This window comes from Channa argus, chromosome 12 (assembly GCF_033026475.1).
Source record: "Channa argus isolate prfri chromosome 12, Channa argus male v1.0, whole genome shotgun sequence".
Lineage (NCBI taxonomy): Eukaryota > Metazoa > Chordata > Actinopteri > Anabantiformes > Channidae > Channa > Channa argus.
The window spans coordinates 5,962,167-5,987,063 of NC_090208.1; the positions used below are offsets into that span (position 1 = coordinate 5,962,167).

Here is a 24,897-nt window from a genome sequence, read left to right on the forward strand (position 1 = left end):
CTTACTACAGACATATGTACAAACTTTAAGGAGACAAAACAGGAGGCACCTCATTTTATACTTTTTCTTACCCCATTACATCACTAAGCCATAAGACCAAGTAAGCGTGGGGTTAATGCTGAGTATAATAAATTATGTTTTGACTGAGTTGTATGGTTATAAAATCTTAACATAATTTAGTAAAGTAGACGATGTTGTGATTGAGTGTTTACTGGTAAAAGCAGTAGCTTTGTAAGAAGCAAAGGTTCCGTCTCAGAGGGTAAAGCTACATTGATGAGGGTAGAAGCAGTAGCTCAGAGTCAGCTATCAACATTCAGTAGGAGTGAAGCTGTGTGCTCACTAGTTACATATCACCTCCCATCTACTGAATGTTATTTAAGAGGTTTGTCCAAATACATTTGGTTCAGTTGTTATCAGTCTGTGATTTGTCATTAGTTTTTGTTTTGACCAAAACTTCTTGTCTCTGCTGTAGAGAGAACAAGATGTTGTCTTGTAAGAAAAACTGAGAGAAGAATAATTCAGGTGGTGCTGACTGTCATTACTCTGTAGGATAAAATGTAGAGGGTTTGCTACTGGTTGTTCTTGTTTGGCTCCTGAAGGAGGCTCAATCTAAAACACTGGGATTTGATCGAACATGATGTTGCTCAGTTAAAAAGACAGAACCAAGTCTGTACAGTTCTTTTCCTTCAGACCAGTCAAATACACACAATAACTCACAGCAAAGTAAAATAAAATATTTATATCATCATATTTACCAAATTAATTAAATAAAAATAATCATTTACAAAAGTATTGAGACACTTTGCTGTAACAAGGCAAATTATAGTCAGATTCACACATATTTTTTCCTGAGCAGTTTACAACTGATGATTTGTCCAACAATGAAACAGAATAAAAGTGCAAATCAAACAAAGTTGCTGTAAAGTGTGTTTGCTACATCATTCTTGCAAAATGTGAAGTGGGCCTCATGTCCTCATGTCCTCATGTCCTCAGTCTTTAGTCCCAGTCATAAGTTCCAGACTGATTTCATATTTTCACACTTTTACTGTAAATTCTTATTCAGGAATTTTGTGGAATCAGCTGATCGTGTCTTAGCATAAATATCTTAAGTGTTACACTTTCAAGCTAATTCAACTTTAAATCCCTAGTTTTTATTGTCAGAATAAAAAAAACAGAAGACTTAAAATTAAGTTAAAATTAAGTTGATTAAAACAACAAATCTACAATTTTTTTTGTAGTGTTAAGTAAATGCTCGGTTCAAAACTTGCTTTTTATTTTAATATGTTAATTTAAGTCATGGTAGTTTATTCTAACAACTTAAACCATGATAAAGGTTAGTGATGAATTCAGTCTCTACTCCTGTTTACATAGAATTTGTCAGTAACTAGCAGCAGCATATTTTACTTATTTCTAGTACAATGTGTCTGTGTGGAAGCAGTTTCATCATATTAAAGCTGCAGAACTCTGATTCTGATTCTTAGTTTAAACAGTTACAGTAAATCTTCAAATCAGGGAGACTTTGTTGAGTTTACTCAAATATTTGTTCATCAGGATAATTAAATGTCGACAAGCATGAATTGTTCTTTTTGACTTGGATCATTTGTTAAAGCAGCGCTGTGAGTTGTGTTATGTTGAAACAAGCTACATTTCACAGTGAAGTGTGTAAACTGAGTTATTTGATATTTACAACTTCACATAATGTCACATTAGGTGTTTATGTATTTTTCATTTCATTCTGAGGACACTGGAAAACAGACTAAATATCCTGAAATCAGTTTCAGTTTTTCAGAGCAGACGGTAAAACCAGAGGTTAAAACAAACACACAGTTTACTTACAGAACAAACACTGTAGAAATGTTTCCTCCATTGTCCACTTCAGTCGTTTGTGACCAACTTTCAGATTTTTCTTACAAACACCAAATAAAACCCGCCTTCTTCCTGTAAGTAAGTTGGTGGTTTTCTCTTCTCTTCTATTTGTACTAAGTAATTCAGCTGTTGATAACTTGAAGCTGAGTTGTGTAAAATGGCCTTCGTTCTTATAAAGAAAAAAATCTACCTCTTCTAGATAAGTGTTTCTTTTTGTTGGTTGGTTTTGAATTTCACCAATACAGCTGAAGTGATAAAATCCAAAAATACTACACACAACTTCAGTGGTGGGTGAAGTCTTGTCATCTAAAAATACAATAACCAATCGTGGCCTTTCTATGTGGAGTTTGCATGTTCTCTCTGTGCTTGTGTGAGTTTCCTCCCACAGTCCAAACACATGCATGTTAGGTTAACTGGTGACTGTCAGGTGCCTGTAGGTGTGAACGTTAGTGCAAATGGTGTCTGTCTGTCTGTGTGTGTCTCTAAGTGCTCTGAGACAGACTGGAGACCTGTCCAGGGTGGATCCCACCTCTTGCTCAATAACGGCTGGGATAGACTCCAGGCCCCTGTGACCCTAAACAGGATAAGTGGCTACAGATAATTGATGATTCTGTGTTTTGAAGCATTTGACACTGTTACAAATCTGCTGCCAAATCACTGGTTTTACATGTGAATGGGCAAAATAAATGATACAACTGTTGACCAGTAACAGCTTTAACACTGCTGTGTTTGTACTATTTTTGCTATGTACCATTTAGTCATCATGTTCATTACAAATTATTTTACTTCTGCAATAAATTAATAGCTCAACACAACTTTTGGAAGAACCACTTGTAACATTAGTTAACACAGTTTAAAGGATGCTGAAGTACTATGGGGCCTGGTACTTTTATTTTCTCAACTGAAACAAGGTTTTGCCAACTTACCAGGAGACTACAGCTTATAACTTATATTTAAATCCCTATATTTAAATGATGTTTTAATAATAATAATCAACAGTCTTAATGATTTGTAAACACAATATTTTAAATGTAAATAATAAATGTAGTAAAGAAAAAATATATATTCAAATGTGAAAATAAAGAGGAAAACATGTAAAATAAGGTACAAAACTTAAATAATAATAACTTCCTTTTTTTAAATAACACTTCTCTTCACAAAATGTAAAAGTATAACTTTGTGAATTGTAACACTCCCTCACACATACACACTTAAAACACTAAAACTGCCCTTTAACATAAATAAAGTGCAACAGGCCTGAGTCTGTTTGTGAACAAGCAACAAAACATTTTAGATTATAACCTGTAGTTAAATAGTTTTTACACGGTACATTTCGGTAATAATCCAGCAACATGACTCATTTTTAATCCGCTTCTCAGATGTCTGCGCTCACTTCCTGTAGCTGCATCATGTTCAAAGCTCTGTCTCCTGCCTACAGTGGTCGGCTCAGCAGCTCCCCCACCTCAATTCCTTCATTCGGGTCCACAATCGCTCCTGTCCACTGCGGTCTGCCAACAAACGACATGTGGTGGTCCCAGCCCCACCAACGTGTTCTCAGATACTGAGGCTTCCTAAATGGTAGATGGTCTCCACTTATTTAGCGTTTTGTACCCATTAGTACTCAAAGCGCTTTACACTGCTTCTCATTCACACGCACAATCACACACACACCGATGGGGAAGCTGCTGTGCAGCTGGCCAACACTCACCGGGAGCCACTAAGATGTGGTTAAGTGTCTTGCTCATGGACACTGCGACGTGTAAACCAGAGGAGCCAGAGATTGAACCAGCAACAACTGTGAGATTGGAGGACAACCACTCTACCTCCTGCGCCACAGTCGCGCGCCCAAGGCGTCAGATTCTGCTGCTTTGGCACATTACATTCATGCTGCAGGTGAACTTCAAATCCCAGTGGTAAACAAATATACTTGTGGATAAATCAATTCTAAATCAATTCTGGTGTCTTCCGGTGGTGGTGAGCTTATGAGGACAAGACACAGGAGACTGGGATTCGTCTCTAGTGCGAAATGTTTTGCTTTAATGACGATCGTAACACAGCGTGGTGCACGTGCTCACTATAGTAAGGAAGCACGTGTGAGCCATTGTCACATTCTGTCATTTGTCCTCTGATTTAACTTCACCCTGAAGTAGTTTTTCTGATCCTAACGCAGTTTTTGTGTGTATATAAAGTCTGTCCCTCAGCTTCAAACGGGGCGTCACGTGGTGCTCTGGGAGCAAACATCAAATACAGCACGTGAATGCAACTTATACTTGGATACTGTAAGTATTTGAAATAAAGGGACAGTGCACTAGAAACACCGAGTCTCACTAAGCCCATGATGATTTTCATCAAGGTAGATGCATCGTATAATATGAAGGAATATAATATAATATATAATTTTAAACGGGATTTATGATAAATTGTTTTCTAGGCCTCATCACACGTTCCGTTTTTAATTCTTAAATTATCATTAATAACATTGTTTATTTTGCAATTAATATATTATAGGTTGCATAACTTCCTTGTTTTCTGCTTAATGTTTCTATGTTTGTTCCATAAAAAACTCCTCCCACTCATATGATTTAGTTGAAGCCCACCCTGACCCTGTGTTCCGTGGATGACTGACTTACCAACTGAGCTACACAGGACATTAACATATATTTTGATTAGTTTTTCTCCTGGAAAACATCGGAGCCTTTTGAAAGTGTGTCATCGTTACTTTCTGTCGGATTAAAGTGAACAGAAGAGAGAAAATGGTTTCTGGAACATCTGCGTCACTGTGTTGGATTTTACTTTCCGTCTGTTTCACGGTTTCCGGTGAGCTGTCACTGTTTTACATATTGAAGTCCAGGCTGAAGAGTAAATGATTTGTGTACTGCAGTAACTGTTATTGTACTTTAACTGTGTACATGTCTACACGTGTACTGTCGTACAGTCAGTGATGCTTGGATCCGATTCTCAGCTTCTCAATCGGCAGAAGAAGAAAAGTATCTAGAATAACAGGGACTTTCTTGAGTTGTGCTTCGTGTTAGAGGGGCTGAATCCTGAATTGTAGTAACGTTTGCTTTTTTTCTTTGATGAGATCCATCACATCCATTGGGTTTATTCCATGAGTCCAGCGGATCATTGTCCGCATGTTGTTGGCAGAGCTTTTACTTGGTGACGCAAACCTCCCAATTCCTACCGGGCTTGGACTCGCACTGCACAGCTGGGAATGGGTTCAGTGTCTTGCCCAGAGACACTATGACATATAGCCGGGACCAGGGATCGAACCACTGACCCTGTGGTCAATGAATGACTGCCTACCTTATGAGCTCCATGCTACCCCATACTACATCATTACTACATAGTAGTAGTAGATGAAATGGTGAAACTTCACTTAGATTAATAAATTAAATCACCCTCACACACACAGAATCAGTCTTCTGTGTTGCTGATTTAAGCACATAAATACAAATGAGTCTCATGAAGGCAGCATCTGCAGTGTAACTATTGAAATACAGAGGACTAGTAACAGGAAGGTCAGTTCTTCTGTCCGCTTCAGTTTACAGGTACCAGACCTGTAAAGTATTTTACAAACCCAATTCAAAAAAGTTGGGATGATGTGTAAAACAGAACAAAAACCGAATGCAATGATTTATAAATCTCATCAAACTATATTTTATTCACTAAAGACTGATTTATTTGGAGTGAATGTTTAACATTTCCTCTCAGATTGTAAATGAAAATTGATGCTTTGCATTTTTTACTTTTATCACTTTTATCATTTCATTCTGACACCAAGTACATTTACATTTATCAGACTCTTTAATTAAAGTGACTTACAAGTGACTCTGTGGTTTGTAGACGACTGTTCTACCAGCTGAGTCACATTGATTAGACTTTCAGACTAACAGAAAAAGTTCTGCTTGAACTGAAATCCATGTTGCACATTGAATAATTTAACATGTATGTTTCAGTTTATGTCTGACAGCCCCTCACTCTGATTAACTGCTGGGGAAGTGAGGAACTGTACATTAACTGTTTTACCTCTCTGCTCTGTTTCTGCTCCTCTTTACTTCAGGTTCTTTAATCACAGCTGAACCTGGACGTACTGTCACTCTGCCATGTCAAGCTCCCAGAAAAAACGCTGTCCAAGTTGTAGTGTGGCTCAGACCTGACCTCAACAATCTTACAGTCTGTGTTTACCGGGGCAAGTGTGAGAACAGTCATCCTTCATTTAAGGGCCGAGTGCAGTTGAATCGTGATCGGGTGAAGAATGGAGATGTGTCTTTGACTCTGAAGAACGTGACGATTAGTGACACTGGAGCATACGAGTGTTATGTTAAACAGAGAGAATCAAAACGCAGAAAGAAAGATGTTCACTTTGATGACGGTGATCTTATCAAGCCCATCATTTACCTGAGAGTTGTCGCCTCAGGTGAGTGTGTGTGTGTGTGTGTATGTGTGGATCAGAGGGAAAACTGCTTCCTGGTTGTTGATGTGAGAGTGAACCATCACAGATCAGATGTTTGTGTTTTCTAAAGATGTTGCTGATGAGACTTTGTAGCAAACAGCTGCTATGAGTGATGGGATCAAAGTGCAGTAGATAATGTCTGACAGGAGTTTGAAGAGGAAATGGATTCATCACCTTCCTGACACCTCACACCTCACATCTCATTCTCTTCTTACAGGTGGAGAAGCTGGAGACACTGAGGATGGAGGAGACACAAATAGATGAAATTTTCATGGACTGGGAATCGGTCTTGGTGTAGTTGTGCTGTTTGTTATTGGTGTTATTGGTGGTGTTGTTGTGTTTGCATTAAAACGTAAAGGCTTCATAAAGGTTAATTCAGATGATGACCCTGCTTCAAAGTGACCAACAGCAGATCTAAAGTGTCTCAGGTCCATTTTCTCCTGAGTGTTTGTGTCCTGCTGCTGTTAAACAAACAAAACAAAAATCTAAATGTTTTAAGATAATGTGAGAACAAGTCTGCAAAGAAATTCAAATGATTTCTGCATGAGACTGAACAAGAACAGCAGATGAAAATCTAAATTCCTTTATGTTGTACTGGGATCAGAATCTGATCAAATATAATAAAAACCCAGTGCACAGTGTAAATGTGTCTGATGACTAAATGTAAATATATGTTCAGTGAGGCCACAGGTATAATTATTGGAAATCAATTACAGGAGAAAAGAATCAAAATGGCTGAAACTAAAGGCTGAAATGTTGCTTTCACCAGGTGATTTGTTGCATCATCATCTGTTAGATTTTTCTGTGCAGCAACTTGTGGTAACTTCTACTGAGATAGATGTTAAGATGTTATTACCCTGCTTTCATATGTTTTTTATATATGTGTATTTGATATATTGACCCCTCTTCTGTTTGACATGATGCTTTTTGAAAGCATATATTCTATTATTAACAGTAACTAACATTCAGGCAGTAATGACAAGGAAGACAACACATCCATTAAAAGGTGGATCATCTCAAACAGTACATGAAGTATTTATTCCACATTTGTTCAGTATATTAACGTTAGGAGCAGGTGGAGCAAATAACATCTTGTTGGCAGTTTGATCTAAAAGCTAAAACTGCAGAGTAACTTTACATCACAAGTAGAAACTAGCATGAAGTACAAATACTCTTTCAAAGCATCTTATATTTCTGCTTAAGTATAGAGATTATGATCTGAAAAGCCTTTTTTTAATTGTTTATTATAAATGATGTGCTTGGATGGATTATGACAACATGGGTCTGTGTGGGACCCTCAGACTCAAAGAGACAAAAAGTGACTAGAAATATATTTTTCTTTCTGTCTGTTTCTAGTTATGTTTTTGTTTTCTGTTCATTTTTATTTCTGTTCTAGTTTTGGTTCTTTTTTAATTAGTTTTTTATTTACAATGACAATAAAAAAAATTTTAAGTAACATTTTACTTTTGTCTGTTTTTAGTTGGGTTAAAGTCTATGTGGTTGAATGAGTCATTTTTAGATAAAATGTTACTTTTCTAAAATAGAAGTTAATGTAATGACAATTTGTATTTGTTCTTAGAATCTCTGGGATGTTTTAGCTCCATTAACATGGAGACGTCTATTCTCCATCTGGAAACATCTGAGTCACTGTAAAGTTACATTTATTATCATTGACAAAACCTTTTTTTTAGTCAGAGATTGTCCTCTGAGAACAGTCCTCTCTCATCTCCCATTTAGAAGCTGTCTCACATTTTTCCTAGTGGATGATATTTGATTGTGTGAGCTTTTACTGGTTTCAGATCTTATTCCTGATCATCACCCTCTGTATCACAATATTCTGATCCGACTGTTTCATTCTTTTGCTGACTGGTTTACAGGAGCTGGTCAAATAATTAGAATATCTTCACAGAGTTGATGTATTTCACTAATTCCATTCAAGAAGTGACACTTGTAGAATGTTTACATTCATTCCAAACAGACTGATATATTCGAAGTGTTTATTTCTTTTAATTTTGCTTAATATAACTGACAACTAATGAAAACCCCAAATTCAGTATCTCAGAAAATTAGAATATTACTTAAGACCAATACAAAGAAATGATTTTTAGAAATCTAGGCAAACTGAAAAGTATGAAAATGAAAAGTATGAGCATGTACAGCACTCAATACTTAGTTGGGCTCCTTTTGCCTGAATTACTGCAGCAATGCGGCGTGGAGTCAATCAGTCTGTGGTTCTGCTCAGGTGTTATGAGGCCCAGGTTGCTGTGATAGTGGCCTTCAGCTCTTCTGCACTGTTGCATATGGCTTATCACATCTTCCTCTTCACAATGCCCCATTGTGAAGAGGAAGATTTTCGATGGGGTTAAGGTCAGGCGAGTTTGCTGGCCAATCAAGAGCAGGGATACCATGGTCCTTAAACCAGTACCTGGTTTAAGGACCATACTTGTGCCCAGAAACCCTGCACTTATTAGCATCATCAACCTGGATATCAATTCTTTAGGTGAGTTTTAGGGCTTCAGTGTCTTGGCAGCAGAGTTGAAACTGCTTCCTAGTTTTTGATGAGCCTTTGTAGAAAAGAGCTGCTCTGTGATATTTTAGTTTTTTAAATACATTTACAGTCATTTCTAAAATCCTGTTTTCAGTTTCTCATTATGTGGTACTGACTGTAGATTGATGAGAAAAAAATGAATTTAAATTATTGTAGAATCAGGCAGGAACATACAATTGAAAAAGTAAAGGTGCATCATCAACCATGTCTTTTTAGGCTGAAGTTCAGTGAAGACATATTCTGTTGTTCCATATTTGGCAAAAACAACCACTGTCTACAATCACTGACTAGTGAGTGTGAGAGAAAATTTCCTACAAATGCAAAATGCCTGTTCATGGTGACCAAGTGCACCTCAGTAGATCTTCTGTCTGAGAAGACTAGACTCAAGTGTTCACACATCCTCCAGCTCTAAACAAAACCAGGTGGCACCTGAATGTAGCCAGTGGTGGAAAGAAACTAAAACACAATACAGTAAAACTTTAATGTCCCCATTACAACATTTAGTCCAGTACTGTAGGGAGCAGAGAAGTGATGGATTGTTACTGACATTAGTAACTTGTAGAGAAAATTCAATAACTGATTTCTGAGTGGTCACAGCTAGAAGGTCCCCAGTTCAAATCCATCCACCAGCTGAGGCCTTTCGACGAATCAGCATGCTGCATTCTTCCAGGTCCTGATCTCTCCATGCATCACATCTACGTGACATGATCTCTAGCCTCACAAGAACAGGCCAGGTTACCACTCCCCTTCTGCCCCAGCAGTTCCTGTGTGGTTTTCACAGGTTTGGTGAATAGAGTTGAAGTATGGACTTAACACCTCTGCTTTTACCAGCAAAAGACCAATTATAGCAATGAGGTACTTCTCTGAAGCAGGAAACCTGACGACAACAATGCTGCTGGTTTCTATTATAATAAGTTGGCACATGTCAACACAAAACGGAAGGAGGTAAAGAAGTATGAAATTATAAGCTGTGTTAAAAGCTGTTTGGTTTATATTCTACTTTAAATCCTAGTTAGAATTATGGTACAGATTTAGAATAATCTGCTGCTGAAAATGGTCCCTAATGTGACAATTTCTTCCAGTTTGTCTAATTTAAAAAAATGAAACTATACAGCTGTTGTTTTAGGACAAGTAATGTGTACAGTCAGTCTTTAAAATGAAAATATATATTTATATGGTGTTTGTAAAAATGTGTCTTCAGTAGAATCGACTGTGCTGAGATCTGCAGACACCACAGGGGACTCAAAGTGTTGACAGTGACACACTACTGCTTTGTCAGATTTGGGGAAACTACGTTGAAAGTAACTTTGTAAGCTACCGATTACTTCACAAATGGGTTTGTTAGGTTCAGGGTTACGTTTTGATCCCCTTATATGACATAATGCTATAACATAATGATGCACACTTAGCTAATTCACATGTGCTTTCATCATTAAAAGTAACAATGGTCAAGGAGTGTTAACAATTTTAAAATATTCCTGGAAAATATTACTCTGCATCCAACTTTTCTTATGTTACTTTAACTTCTGATGAAGGAATGTTTTTACTGCATGTGCATTAAATTTTATGTTGACTGAAAAACAAAAATCTTTGTTTTACTGTTTTTGCCATTTTCATAATGACTCTTGCACCAACGGTAAATATTGAATCCACCTTTTGTAAACTGAGATTTACTCATTTTTATCCTTAACCTCTGCACATCTGCTTTTATATGCGATATCTTTTACAGGCAGTGGCTTCATGCTCGACCCACCTAAATACAGTCAGGCAGTTCCGCTTTTCTCAGATCACACTGAGGTATTTCTTCCTCCACAGCAGTTTGTGGGCAGGTTCAGGGCCACTTGGAAGTAACAGTTTAAGTGTAGAAAAAACTCAGACCGCAGCAAGTGTTTGCTCTGATGGCTTCACTAACATCTGTGTCGTCTGTGTCTTTCCTCATAAGTTTATGGATCTTTGTACTGACATTTGATGAATATGAAGGTAAGTTGTGTGTGTGCTGTGATGACATATTTCTATAGCTTTAAGTCGAATATCCCTAACTTTTTGTGAGTAGTGTACATTTGAAGCTAATGTATGTCACTTTATATTTATTAGATGAAGCAATATAGTTCTATAATGTGAGGAGGTGCTGTCACAGTCCTCTGTGACACAGACTTATTTAACAGGCTGATGGCAGTGCTGAGATGTTATCTTCTAAAGGATTTTAAAGGAGTCTCATCTTTGCACAATCAGTAAGGAGCAGTAAGGAACATGCTTTCAGGTCGAATGCTACTTACACTGAGAGTGGACGTCTGCAGTACTGTGTAATGACAGATATTTCATTATCCAGTTCTCCTGTTCTCCCTCTGACCCAGTTGAGCACTGACCTCTGCTCTCTCCTCGTTTCCTGATAGACATCACAGCTTATCCTGGAGAAACTGCCACTTTGCCATGTAGAGCTCCCAACAGCACCAACATCACAGCTGTAGAATGGATCAGACCTGACCTGGAGCCAGAATACGTGTTTGTGTACCAGGAACAAGATTTTAATACGAGCAACCAGCATCCATCTTTTAAGAACCGGGTGGAGCTGAAGGACAGTGAGATGAAGGATGGAAATGTTTCTCTGATTCTGAAGAATGTGACAAGAGATGACATGGGAAAATATCTTTGTTACATCCCGACTATAAGTTGGAGCAGCTTTGTCAACCTGTTTGTTCACCCAGGTAAGTTTGTCAAGTTGATTGGGTCCATTCCAGCTGACCCACGTTGTCTTTCTCTAGCAAAGTCTTTTCCACTAAAAAAGGAATTCAAGGAAAAGACACAAAGAGAGAGGAAACAATAAAATTACCATTGTTCCAAACCATTATCTGCAACATGTCTTCTTCTGATGATTGGGTCAGAACTGTCTCTCACACTTTAGTGTTTGGGGTGACTTTACCTTTTACAGGGTGTATATGAAACAATCAGTTAAAATAATAACTAGAACACACAGTCTGTTTCCTTTTTATTTCAAATGTTAAATGCAATTTTACAAACATTTGTAAAAATATTATAAATATATAAAACAGGAAATGAGACAGAGGGACTACAAAATAAAAGCCAGTAGTCCACTAGGTCACTCTTGATGACAGGTTTAATGCAGGAGACATAACATGTTGGAGTAACTCTCAGTGGTATTGGGAGACACATCCTAATGCTACAGGGATGGTTACTTTGGAGATGATAAATGGACCAATGAACAGGGGAGCCAACTTCCTGTCTTCTACTTGTGACGGCAGGTCTGCAGTTTGAAGCCATACTAGTTGTCCCTACAGATACCTGTGTGCAAGGGATGCGGTGCTTGTGGAGTTTAGTTTGTAGCAGTGGACAGTCCGAAGGAGGACCTGATGAGCTCTTCTCCAAGCAAGGTGGCATCTGTGTGCTGAAGATTGGGGTGAGGGAAGTAAGGAGTCCTTCTCCTAGTTCTTAACCAAGAAGGGGTTGGTAACTGTAGACTACTTGAAAGGTGTTACCACATAGCAGAAGATGCCAAAGAATTCTACCTACCCAGACCGTGTTTTTAGACCAGCAGGAAGGGTCCCCAGAAGAGAGGCGATAAAGCCCCGTCACAAGATCAGGATTTAGCCTCTCAGACTGACCATTGGACTGGGAATGAAACCTTAAATACAGACTGACTGTGATCCCAAACAACAGAACACTCTCCAGAACTTGGCTCTAAATTAGGGGCCACGGTAAGAACATCAGCTAACATCAGAAAAGGCCATGGATCCTAAAGACATGTTGGAGTAGTAATTGGGTTGTCTCTTTGGCAGATGGTAGTCCAGGAAGAGAAATGAAATGAACAAACATTTCAGAGAGTCTTTTAACTACCGTGAGGATGGTGGTGTAACCAGAGGATGGAAGTAAGCCAGTGACAAAACCTGAGGAAATGTGAGATCAGGGACATTGAGCAATGGATTGGAGATGAAGAAGGCCAGTTGGAGAATTGTTGCTGATTTGGATTGGGTGCAGGCACAAACAAACTCCGTGACATCTTGTTTTACAGATGGCCACCAGAACCTGTTTTGGAGTAAAAACTTAGTGCCGATCATTCCCATGTGACAAAACAAATGGGAAGAATGGCATCACTGCAGGACCTTGGACCTTAGATGATGAGGAACAGAAAGGCGGTTGGAAGGACAAGAGAGCTGACTTGGTGGATTTCCCTGAGCCTGCATGACCGAACAGAAGGTGGAAGAATGAAATCTGTTTTTTCAGGGCCATCTGGAGATTCAAATTGCAGAGAGAGGTGCTTTGAGTCAGGGCGGTAAGTGAGAGTGAAATTGAAACAGTTAAAGAACAGTAGCCAACAGCCCAGACAAGACTTTAGTCTTTTAGCAGTTTTCCAGGTTATTCCAAGTTGTTATGGCCTGTCAAAAACAGGAAGACATGTTCCAACCCTTCAAGCTAACGGCATTCTTCAATGTCCAGTTTAACTTCCAGAAGTTTCCTGTTCCCGAGGTCATAGTTGTTCAAAGAAGGCACAAGGGTGGACCTAATAATCCTCACTGGAGCACTGGGAAAGGGCGGCTTTACTCCATTGTCACAGGCATTGATCTCAATGATAAACTGATTCCCAGGATCTGGGAGAGTGAGGATAAGGCCTGAAATAGTTTTTTTTATAAGATTTAATGACTGATTTGTCAGCTTCTGGGGACCAGGAAAACTTTGTAGTAAGAGTGTATAAAGGGGCTTCAATGGAGGTGATTTCTGCACAGCTTATAACTTATCTGGGTCCACCTCCATGCTGCCAGCTGATGAGATGAATTCAAGGAAGGAGACAGTGGTAGAGGGAAACAAACATTTCTCAGCTTTAACAACCAGGTTGTTCATGAGACGCTTGGTTACCCTTTGGACATGGTCTCAGAATTGAAGAAAATCAGCATGTCGTCTAGATAGAGGAAGGCAAAATTGTTAATTATGTCTCCCAGAATATCATTGACCAAGTTTTGAAAGACCGTTGGGGCCTTGGTAATTCTGAAGGGGATCACCAGGTACCCGAAGTGGCCAGGGGGCATAATAAAGGTGCCTTTCACTTAGCTCATTCCCTAATCTGGACCAGATGGTATGCATTCCAGAGGACCAATTTCGTATAGACGGTTGGGCCCTACAACAATTCAAAGGCAGAGGAGAGGGGTGGGAAGTGGGTAACAATTCTTAACTGTTATTTGGTTCAGACCTTGATAATCGATGCAGGAACCGGAGGTCCGATGCAGGAAGTCCTCCATCACGTTTGCTAACAACGAAAAACCCTGCAGGTAAAGAGGAGGGATGGATGAGTCCCGCTGCCAGACTCCTTAATGTATTTCTCCATTGCTTCCTGTTCAGGTGCCAAATGTGAGTACAGTCTGCGACGAGGGGGCATGGAGCCAGAAAGCAGGTCAGCGGCGTAGTTGAAAGGGAGGTGCGTGGTAAAGAGGTGGCCTGGCCTTTACTGAATACTTTCAGGACCATCAATCTTGAAACAGGTGGCAGATAGGCCAGCAGACAGGTAGCAGGCAGGTTATCAGGCAGGTAAAGATTAAACAGGCAGGAAGCTGGATTACCAAAAGGACAAAGCAGAAGTGGGTTGGAAGGCTTACTGCAGGGATGCAGAGATGATCTGGCAGACCATCTTAAAGGTGCATTACCGCCACCCTCTGGATTGGAGCATGAAACATGAGATTCAGACAGAGAACTGTAGGGAGCTGAGTTAAATAGGCAGACGTACAGGTGAAAACAGTCAGGGCTGTTGATGAGTCCTGAAGTTGCCTGAGGGAACTATGGAACAGGAAAAGAGACAGAGCTAAGAAACAGGAAGTAAAGCTGAAGACTGTGACAGTAACACAAATCATAATGTAATGATACTGTACAATGTGCACTGCAGGATATGTTTTTTGTCTACTTTTTATTTTACAGTTTTGTGACAATACTTAATGTAATATTTACTGTAATAATACTTCTGACATATTTGTACATAGCCTAGCAATTAAGAACTTTTCGATGTATCCATTAATAACTGTATTTATTCAAATACATTTGGCTTGATTAGGCTCTAACTCAAAGACTTGTAAACCGCACCAGAGACAACATCTTTGTGACTTCTGGTGATGAAAGCACAGCTTTGCTCTGTTTTCCCCTCTGACCCAGCTTATCAGAGACTAGTGTCCTCTCTCTGACAGTGCCTCACTTCGATTGGCTGCTGTGGAAGTTGTACCTGGACTCCTTAACCTTTGTGCTCTGTTTCTAATTCTCTTTCAGTTATAATTAACATCACAGCTGAACCTGGAGATACCGTCACTCTGCCATGTGAATGGCCCAGCATCCTGCCAATCTTTGGTGTAAAGTTGACCAGACCTGACCTGGATCCAGGTGTTGTCTGGTTTATCTTGTTTGATGAAGATTATCTAGATAACCAGCATTTTTCTTTTAAGAACCGGGTGGAGCTGAAGGACAGAAAAATGATGGATGGAAAAATGACTTTGATGCTGAAAAATTTGACTAATTATGACACTGGAACATATGAGTGTTATGTCTATAGTAGAAGAACCATATCGATGCACAGAGACCCTCCACTTATAACCATCATCAACCTGGATGTACAGTCATTAGGTGAGTTTAGTGTCTCTGCTGCAGAGTTGAAGTTGCTTCCTAGCTGTTGATCAGACATTGTAGAAAAGAGCTGTTATAAGAGAGACATGTCATATTTCAGTTTATCTATTTTTTAATAAATATACATTTCTAAAATTCTGTTTTCAAATTGTCATTATCATGTACTGAAACAAAATGAATTTGAATGACTGCAGTATCAAGCTGCAACTTAAAAAAATGTCATTATGTTTAACAACTCATACTGTATAAACTGTAATTCATATTAAACTACACAAAAGAAAAACAATTGGTCAAAATACAAAAGGAACGAAAAAAACACAACATAAATGCTCATTATTGATCTGTCAGATATTTATATGTTGTAGATGTTGTTTTAGGAATCTTCACATCCCACTCACCAAACATTTTAGATCACCTGATACTCAAGACTTCAATCATGAATGTTTAAAATTCACAAGCTAGAAGGAATCTGCTTCAACTCTGGAGCAGAGCTGAAGCTGCGGAAAGACGACACAAAGATTAAAGTAACCAGAGTTTGACTCCAGCTAACTGGATAACAAGCACTGAGTCTATCTTGTGACTCTTGTAAAGAGACCAAAAACTTGCAAGTGGTCTGCAGTTCAAGATGCACTGAGTCTGTACGACGAGCTGAGTTTCCCCGATTCTGATCTGTGCTGCCCTGGTTAGTAAGTAAGTAGTAGTAAGTGACTTTTCTTCTGATCGTTGGATTACTGAGAGATGGATTCCTGCTCCAGTTTGTAGGTTTTATTTGTTAGTCTTTCTCCTAATGGACACTTTGAGTTGATACTGTGTGGTTGTTACTTTGTGTGGTTCCATGTCATGCTCCTGTCTTTACAGTCGTCTTTAGTTCTCTCTCCTGCTCTGGCTTCCTTCCCTCACCTCGTTGCCGGACCCCTCTACCGCTAATCCTCTTCCTCCCGTTGTTGCAGGCCCTGCCCGTTCTGTTCTACAATCATGTGTGTTCTCCCATGAGCTTTATTTCGGAGATCCCAAAACCTTTAGAGCCTTTATTTAAGTGTAAACTACAATTTTAAAATGCGACTTCTGCGTTCCTCACTAAACATTCCAGGGTTGCCTATGACGTGTTGTTGCTCTCGGGCCAAGCAGGAGTCTGATAAATGATTGAGTTGGAAAGAGGTTCCAGATCTACCTCCACTTTTGGGCTGTTTTCCGAGGGACTTCTGAGGGTGTTTGGGCCAACTAAATCAGAGAAAGATGCCTCTCGTGTTCTCTCTAAGCTCACCCAGGGGTATGGGTGTCTAGCGGGTTATGGTATTGAATTTACGACTATAGCTGCAGATTGTACATGGAATGAGACTAGTGGAGAGATTTTATCAGGGTCTATCTAAATCCTTAAAAGATTAATTATATTGACTTTAATCGATAAACTGCCTTGAGATGACTTTGTTGGGAATTGCCACTAAATAAATAAAGTTGACTTGAATTGAAAAAAGTTTAATTGAATTTGCTTCCCAAGAACGTCAAGAACGTATAGATCAGAGAATGCAGAAGAGACGCCCTGAAGGTTTCCCCTTTAGCTTCATGTCGCATCTTCCTGACTTCTTTAGTCCTCCAGTGTCGGTCTCCAAGCCTTTCTCATACCTTAGCACTCCAGAACCCATGCAGCTAGAGAGAATGTGTCTTACACCAGAGGAATGGGACAAGAGGTTTATGTTTAAAGATCTATCTTTACATTGTGGTCCCTCGGGTCACAAGGTGAAGGTCTGTCCTGTAAAAGGTGGAGCTCAGCAGGAGCAGGGAGGCATCTGCTGAACAACACTCATTCTGATTCTGTCTTGGCCTCCCGACCTAATGTAAAAGTGATGTTGCAGGATGCTGAATGCTTGATCCCCCCTCGCTGCATTCAATGACTTATGGTCGAGAACCTGACTGGCAAGCTGGGTCTTCCCTCAGTCCCTCACACTATACTTATTCCTATCCAGGCCCTGGATGGCCAATTCTTGAATCCAAGCACACTGCAGACTTTTCCCACTGCCCACCATAAAGTTTCCTTTCAGATCATTCGGTCCCCTCAGCAGCCACTTATCCTCAGCTCCAAATGGGTAACACGTCATAACCCGCACAGAGATTGGCTAGAGGGTAAAATCATTATTTGGCGATCTTACTATTTCAGTCTCTGGCCTTCTTCTCTCTCCATCCCCAAACATCCATGGTCTCATATCATTAGATTTTGTCACTGGTCTTCTTGGGTCTCAGGGCAACACAGTCTCTATCACAGTTGTAGAAAGATTCTCTAAAATGGTAAACTTTATTCCTCCTCCTCAGTAGTGTGTGTGTGTGTGTGTGTGTGTGTGTGTGTGTGTGTGTGTGTGTGTGTGTACATTTAGCTTTATCCAGTGAGTTTAGTTTTCTGACCAGGTGTGTTTGTTGTTCTTGCTTCTATGTCTCAACTCCAGCTAATCCAGGCTCGTCTATGTTGAGAATCATCCTCCACCTGGTGGTGTTTTGTCCGTACTTCATCTCCACTCTCCTCATGGTGTCTTTATGTCCATGCAGAGCTACAGGTAACACTCTGAATCAATCAGCAACACTCTGATATCAGTCTGCAGACCTGCCAGCTGCTCTGAGAAGCTTTGAGCTAAATAATACTATGACCCTTTACCAACATTAGCAGATGAACAGTAAACACACTGTAAACCACAGGCTGATGGGAACATTGTTAACTCTGCATGTATTCTAAACCAAAATGGACAAATTTTAATTTTACCATCATGCGGTGACATGTGATCAATAAATTGTCAGAATAATTCTGAATCCCAATCAATCAATCAATGTCCATATGAAGATATGTTTAACTGAAACAGAGCCGTTGTTAAGGTCAAATTTATAAAGATTAATATAAAAATGTCAATTTTCTCTTCAGAGAGGAACCCGTCTGCTTTCATGATGACATCTCCAACCAGGGAGGATGATGAGGGACCTGACACACAATATGATTATGTTACAGCTGATGTTACCACTGAGCATCATTTCTAAAATAAAATTAATACTGATTTCTCTGTCTTATGCTTTTCTACCTTATGTACACTTATTCAGTATTTTGTGTAATATGCTAAGTTTGGACTTAAACATCACCCACCAACTTCTCCTTTAACAGGATCAGAATCAGTGCATTACATCACTGCTTTGTTACTCAGCTCAGCTGTTTCTGAAGTGTCTATAAACTACACATCCTCCAAATCCACATGTCACATCTTTTGTGTTAAAACATGTAGAAACTGGAGTCAAGATGCAGCCACAGTTTAGAGGGTTTTATTTATCATCAAAATTTAGCTTAGCATTAGCCTTGATGACTCGACTCAAGTCTTCAAACATCCTCCAGCTCTAAACAAAACCAGGTGGCACCTGAATGTAGCCAGTGGTGGAAAGAAACTAAAGCACAATATAGTAACACTTTAATGTCCCCATTACAACATTTACTGCAGGGAGCAGAGAAGTGATGGATTGTTACTGACATTAGTAACTTGTTTATGTATCCCTATATGTTTTCTTTAAATCTGTTATATTAAATCATAAACTGTAAGCTTTAATACAATAGCATCAGTTTTACAGTGTTAGGCTTTAATTATGAGATGTCACACTTCTAATCAGTGGTACGTTCTCTGTTCACTTAGGAGGGTTAGTGTGGATTTAGAGATTAAAATAAAAGATTAAAAAAGCCTCAAAAGAGAGATTCTCTGTTTGTGCTAAAGAACTGTTGAAAATAATGTAATTGTCCCTGAATGTAACATTAGCTGACAGCCTCCATACAGCATTAACATTGTTAATCAAAGTGAAATTAAAGACACAACTGGACAGAATTAAAATTATTGGCTGAGTTTTCCTTTATTTACCTGTCTAGAGGAAGACCAAAGAGGAGATTTATGGATGTAGTGAGGGAGGACATGAAGTTAGTTGGTGTGAGTGAAGTGGATGCAGAGGACAGAGTTAGATGGAGGCACATGATTCGCTGTGGCGACTCCTGAAAGGGAGCAGCCGAAAGGAAAAGAAGATAAAGCATTTGACAGTTAGAATGGCGCCATCTGCTGCCAAATAATTGGTATTACATGGTAGTGAGTGAAATAAATGATGAAACAGTCACAACAGCAGCAGTTTTTATGATGCATTATTGATATTTTGTGTAATAAAATGAGATCCCTTTTAAATAAACTCAAACTCTGAAAGAACAGAATGGGAAGTAGATTTGATGTTCAAAATCAGCAGGACACTTTTCTAATATTACTGTGACTTAATGAAGCTTCATTTGTGGAGGTAACACTTGGTGAAGAGAGACTTTTAAACATCTGGTTGCTATATTTCTGCTTCAAAAGTCCGATTCTGTCTTTATTGTCTGCTTCAAACATAACATCACTACCTACTGTGGATGTTCTGTAACACTCATGCTGATAAAAAGTCCAGTAAAGTCTCTGGTTTCCTTCAGAGATCCAAAGAAAACTGTCAAGAACTGACCTGGAGTTAACTGTAGTTAGCATTAGCTTTAGCTTTTAGTCGGCACCAGCACGTCAGTGGAAGCTGGAGAAAGCATCTCTCAGGTGGAATTAAAGAGTTACAACTTCAAATTGTTGGATTATTCAAAAGTAACTGATTTGTTAAATAACATCTTCGGTTTTGTTCATCATAATTATATATCTGTATGTTACTAAAAGTAATTCTGTACTGTATGATTTCATTAGCTAATGTTACATGTTTGCTTTGTTTAAGATATAAAAGTTATGGTTAGTTCTGATTAGTCATGATCTTACATCTCCAGGGTCAGACCAGGACAAAGGGTTAGGATTTAATTATGAGCAGCAATATATAGAGAATTAAAATATGAATAAAACTTATTTAGAAATGTTTGAAGATCATCCCTGAGTGTGTTTGTTGTTCATTCATTCAAGTTGGCAGATCTGGCAGCTATATACACATAAATATATAAAATATATGCTTATATTTACACTATGTCTATGTGCCTTGTTCTGAAACAGAGGCAGGTTTTATTCCATGTTGCTCGATAAGACACCAGCATGTGCACTCAGCACATTTCCTACTTCAGGACTGAGGTATAGAATGAGTGAGATACAGTGTGTAAAGAAATATTGGCAGAAATCATCTTAGTGTCTCATAATTTTGGTAAAAAGACAGAGAGGCACCAACACCATCAACTTTACAGCTGCTTTAAGCTGTGGCTCAGCAATCAGGCAGTTTTCTGGAGGCAATAGAGGCAGAAAGTCTAATGACAGCAGAAACAAAGGAGCTGGATCTGCAGCAGGTGGAGCAGCCTGTCACTGATGGTGCTGCTCAGCACATGTCAATGCAGCAGAAAAACGTTGTACTCAGGTTTTACTCCAGTCAAACCATGTTACTAACCTCTGTGACCTTTTAAAGAGGTCAGACACCACAGGGCACAGTTTGATAGAAAGGAAGCACATTTATGAAATTATGATTCACATTAAATCCCTGGTTCACTGTTGCAATAAACTGTATGTGATATGTTCAAGTATTTCTCTAGTTGCAGCTATTTGTAAATGTAAAAATCCCACAGTCATTGACAGATTATGAGATAATGAGACTTCTGTCCTGTGGTCAGACAAACTGTAAGAGACCCATCAGCACTACAACAACACTCTGTGTGTCTTTGATGTTTTGCATGAAAAGTTTGGTCCAGCTGTGATCTGTCTGTAATCACTCTGTGGATCACATCTGTATTTAGAGTTTCTCTTTTCTAAGTGCTGATCCTGTATTTTACTGCTGTTTTTGAGGATTATCACTAGATGGTGTTGTTGCTTTGCTAACAAGTTTAAAAAGTACAACTAGTGTGTGAATGTGTGAATAAGAAGCAACTGTAAAGTACTTTGAGTTCTGATGAGGTAAAGCAGCATTATTATTAGGATTATTAGGAGACTGGATTGAAAACAAGAACAACCCCCGGTTTCTGTTCAGCACTGTAGCCAGGCTGACTAAGAGCCATAGTTCTGTTGAGCCTAGTTTTCCCTTAACTCTGAGCAGCAATGACTTCATGACTTTCTTTATGAATAAAATTGTAGCTATTAGAGAACGAATTCACCAGATCCTCCCCCCAAAAATTACAGATAGATCTTCATTTACAGCAGTGCTAGAATCATCAATAAGGCCCCACTCCCTGTTAGACTGCTTTTTACCCATAGATCTCTCTGAGCTAACTTCAATTATTACCTCATCTAAACCAACAACCTGTCTGCTAGACCCTATTCCAACTAAGCTGCTCAAGGAAGCTTTACCCTTAATAGATACGTTCATATTAGATATCATCAATCTATCTTTAGAAACAGGCTATGTACCACAGGCCTATAAGGTAGCTGTAATTAAACCATTACTTAAAAAACCCTGTCTTGACCCAGGTGTTTTAGCCAATTACAGACCAATATCTAATCTCCCCTTTATTTCTAAAATAATTGAAAAAGTAGTCGCAAAACAATTATGTGATCACCTTCATAGGAATAATTTGTATGAAGACTTTCAGTCAGGATTTAGAGTTCATCATAGTACAGAAACAGCACTGGTAAAAGTCACCAACGATCTTCTCATGGCCTCAGATAATGGACTCATCTCTATACTTGTTCTGTTAGATCTTAGTGCCGCATTTGATACCATTGATCATAACATTTTATTACAGAGACTGGAACATGAAATTGGAATTACAGGAACTGCACTAGGTTGGTTTAAATCTTATCTGTCTGATAGATTTCAATTTGTTCATGTTAATGATGAATCCTCCATGCACACAAAGGTTAGCTATGGAGTTCCACAAGGCTCTGTGTTAGGACCAATACTTTTTACTTTATATATGTCTCCTTTAGGCAACATGATTAGAAAACACTGATACCCAGCTATATTTATCTATGGAACCAGATGAAAATAATCAGTTAATAAAGCTTCAAGCCTACAAGACATAAAGGCCTGGATGTCCCACAATTTTTTACTTTTAAACTCAGACAAAACTGAAGTCATAGTATTTGGGCCCAAAAATCTCAGAGATATGATGTCCAACCATATTGTTACCCTAGATGGCATAAGTCTGGCCTCCAGTACTACTGCAAGGAACCTTGGAGTTATTTTTGATCAGGATCTGTCCTTTAACTCACATATAAAACAAATCTCTAGAACAGCCTTCTTCCACCTACGGAACTTTGCCAAAATTAGGAGCATCCTGTCTCAAAGTGATGCCGAAAAACTGGTCCATGCATTTGTTACCTGTAGGTTGGACTACTGTACTTCCCTACTTTCAGGATGCCCCAGTAACTCCCTAAAGAGCCTGCAATTAATCCAAAATGCTGCAGCAAGAGTGCTGACTGGAACTAGCAAGAGAGATCATATTTCACCTTCACTAGCTTCTCTCCATTGGCTTCACGTTAAATTTAGAATAGAATTTAAAACCCTGCTTCTTACATATAAAGCTCTGAATGGTCAGGCTCCATCATATATAGAAGACCTCATAGCACCATATCATCCCAGTAGACCACTTCGCTCTCAGAATGCAGGCCTACTTGTGGTTCCCAGAATTTCCAAAAGTAGAATGGGAGGCAGAGCCTTTAGCTATCAAGCTCCTCTCCTGTGGAACCAGCTCCCAGTTCAGATTCGGGAAGCAGACACCCTCTCTACTTTTAAGTCTAGGCTTAAAACCTTCCTCTTTAATAAAGCATATAGTTAGTTATAGTTATGCTGCCATAGGCTTAGACTGCTGGGGGACCCACCCCCCAATGCACTGAGCTCCTTTCCTCCTCTCGACCATCTCTCCTCTCCTCTCACCCCGCAATTGTCACCACTGTATGTCATTAACTCTGTGTGTTCTCTCCCGTAGTTGTCTTTGTCCTCCTCTGTCCTCCTCTCTCTGTCCCTTTCTGCAGGTGTCCCCCGGCTTTGAAGCTGTGTGTCTTCCAGCGTGAAGCTACTGGTCCTACCAACCTGCCCGATGTTTTGTTGTTGCTTTTTGTTGCTCTGTTCTTTTCTCTCTCCCCTTTCCACTCACCCCAACCGGTCGAGGCAGATGGCCGTCCACCCTGAGCCTGGTTCCGCTGGAGGTTTCTTCCGTTAAAGGGAGTTTTTTCTCTCCACTGTTGCCTATGGCTTGTTCAAGGGGGAATTGTTGGGTTCTCTTTATACATCTTTATAATCTTGACTTTATTCTGTAAAGTGCCCTGAGATGACTTTGTTGTGAATTGCGCTATATAAATAAAGTTGAATTGAATTGATTAAAACTTTGAGTCGACCTCAGAAGGAGAATTCAGAGTCAGAAATACTGGACAGGGAATTATCCACTTGTCCTGTGTGACTCAGTATTATGATTCCAGGATGCAGCTGTGTTTCTGAGCTTCACTTTAAAGTTACATCATGATTTTATGGAGCAATTTCAGTAAAATATGATTAAACAGCATCTTACTTTACAGAATGAATCTTCTCAGTAGTTCACTGACTAAAGAGAAACTCTTCAAGCACAGAGACACTGTTCTGCAGCTTGTTCTATAAACACATTAAGGCTGTGGTTTAGTTTTTGTAGTTATTTATTTTCATCTTTACAAAAAGAGAAGCATCAAACTGTCAGCGACAACCAAAGAGGAACAAGCTGCATTTTTCTATATGACGACTTTGTGAAACTAACAAAACCACATGAGAAAAACAACAAATGAGAGCAAAGTTTGCTGATTGTTCCAGATCAGTGATGCAGCAACAAGTGTCATTAAAATATAAATAACAGTCAATGATCATAACAACAGCAAAGTAGATACATTTTGATATTGCTACAAAACTATTGGTTGAATCGTCATGTAATGTTTAAATGAATGTTTGAAACAAGTAAATGAAATAAAAAGTAAAATGACATCAAATAAGCAAAAAGTCTTTCAACCTCTAGTTTTGGTTTTTCTCCATGTTGCTGTAAATGACTTTCCAGTAATTTGCTGATTAAAAACACAAAATATGAAAATAAAGAAGCTCTGAAGACCAGTTAGAGCAGGACGCAGTAGTTGGACCAGTTTAAAGATGTGAAGGTCGATTCAGTGAGTAGAGAAGCTCTGAACCCAGCTTTCTACATTTATAATGAACATTAGAGTAAGACAGAAATCACATGGCTGATCCAATAAGAATAAAGATCCTAGAATTCCAGGCCAAGTGTCAGTGCAACATGTTCAGATATTGGAAAACAGGATGTTGGTTATAATGACAGTGAAACAATTGTTATTGATTCTTAGTCCAAAACTAAACCACCAGGATGTGATTAAAGAGCTTTAACTTTCTTCAGAAACTCTACAATATATGGACCATAGCCTGCTCAGGGCCCCATGGCCAAATGTGTGTGTGTGCAGAGAAACAGTGAGCAAACAGAGGGTGTGTTACCAACTTATCTGCTGGGAAGTTT

The 24,897-nt window shown here is 39.1% G+C and overlaps 2 protein-coding genes across 7 annotated transcripts in view; one reads left to right on the forward strand and one right to left on the reverse strand.

Moving 5' to 3' along the window:
• LOC137137902 (immunoglobulin superfamily member 3-like) overlaps nt 1–24,897 on the forward strand; it is a 221,794-nt gene that overhangs the window by 91,449 nt on the left and 105,448 nt on the right. The window contains exons 8-9 of one of the 4 annotated variants that reach the window (XM_067524699.1): nt 17,921–18,028; nt 18,388–18,515. The exons of 2 other annotated variants lie outside the window; for them this stretch is intronic. In XM_067524699.1, coding sequence (XP_067380800.1) covers nt 17,921–18,028; nt 18,388–18,500 — 221 coding nt within the window. In that variant the 3' untranslated portion in view covers nt 18,501–18,515. Of the gene's footprint in view, nt 1–6,539; nt 7,786–17,920; nt 18,029–18,387; nt 18,516–24,897 lie in introns of those variants that run through there. One more of the 4 variants, XM_067524703.1, reaches the window with a different exon arrangement.
• The window catches only part of LOC137137929 (high affinity immunoglobulin epsilon receptor subunit alpha-like), a 96,805-nt gene that overhangs the window by 66,313 nt on the left and 5,595 nt on the right, over nt 1–24,897 (reverse strand). The gene's annotated exons all lie outside the window — the stretch shown is intronic.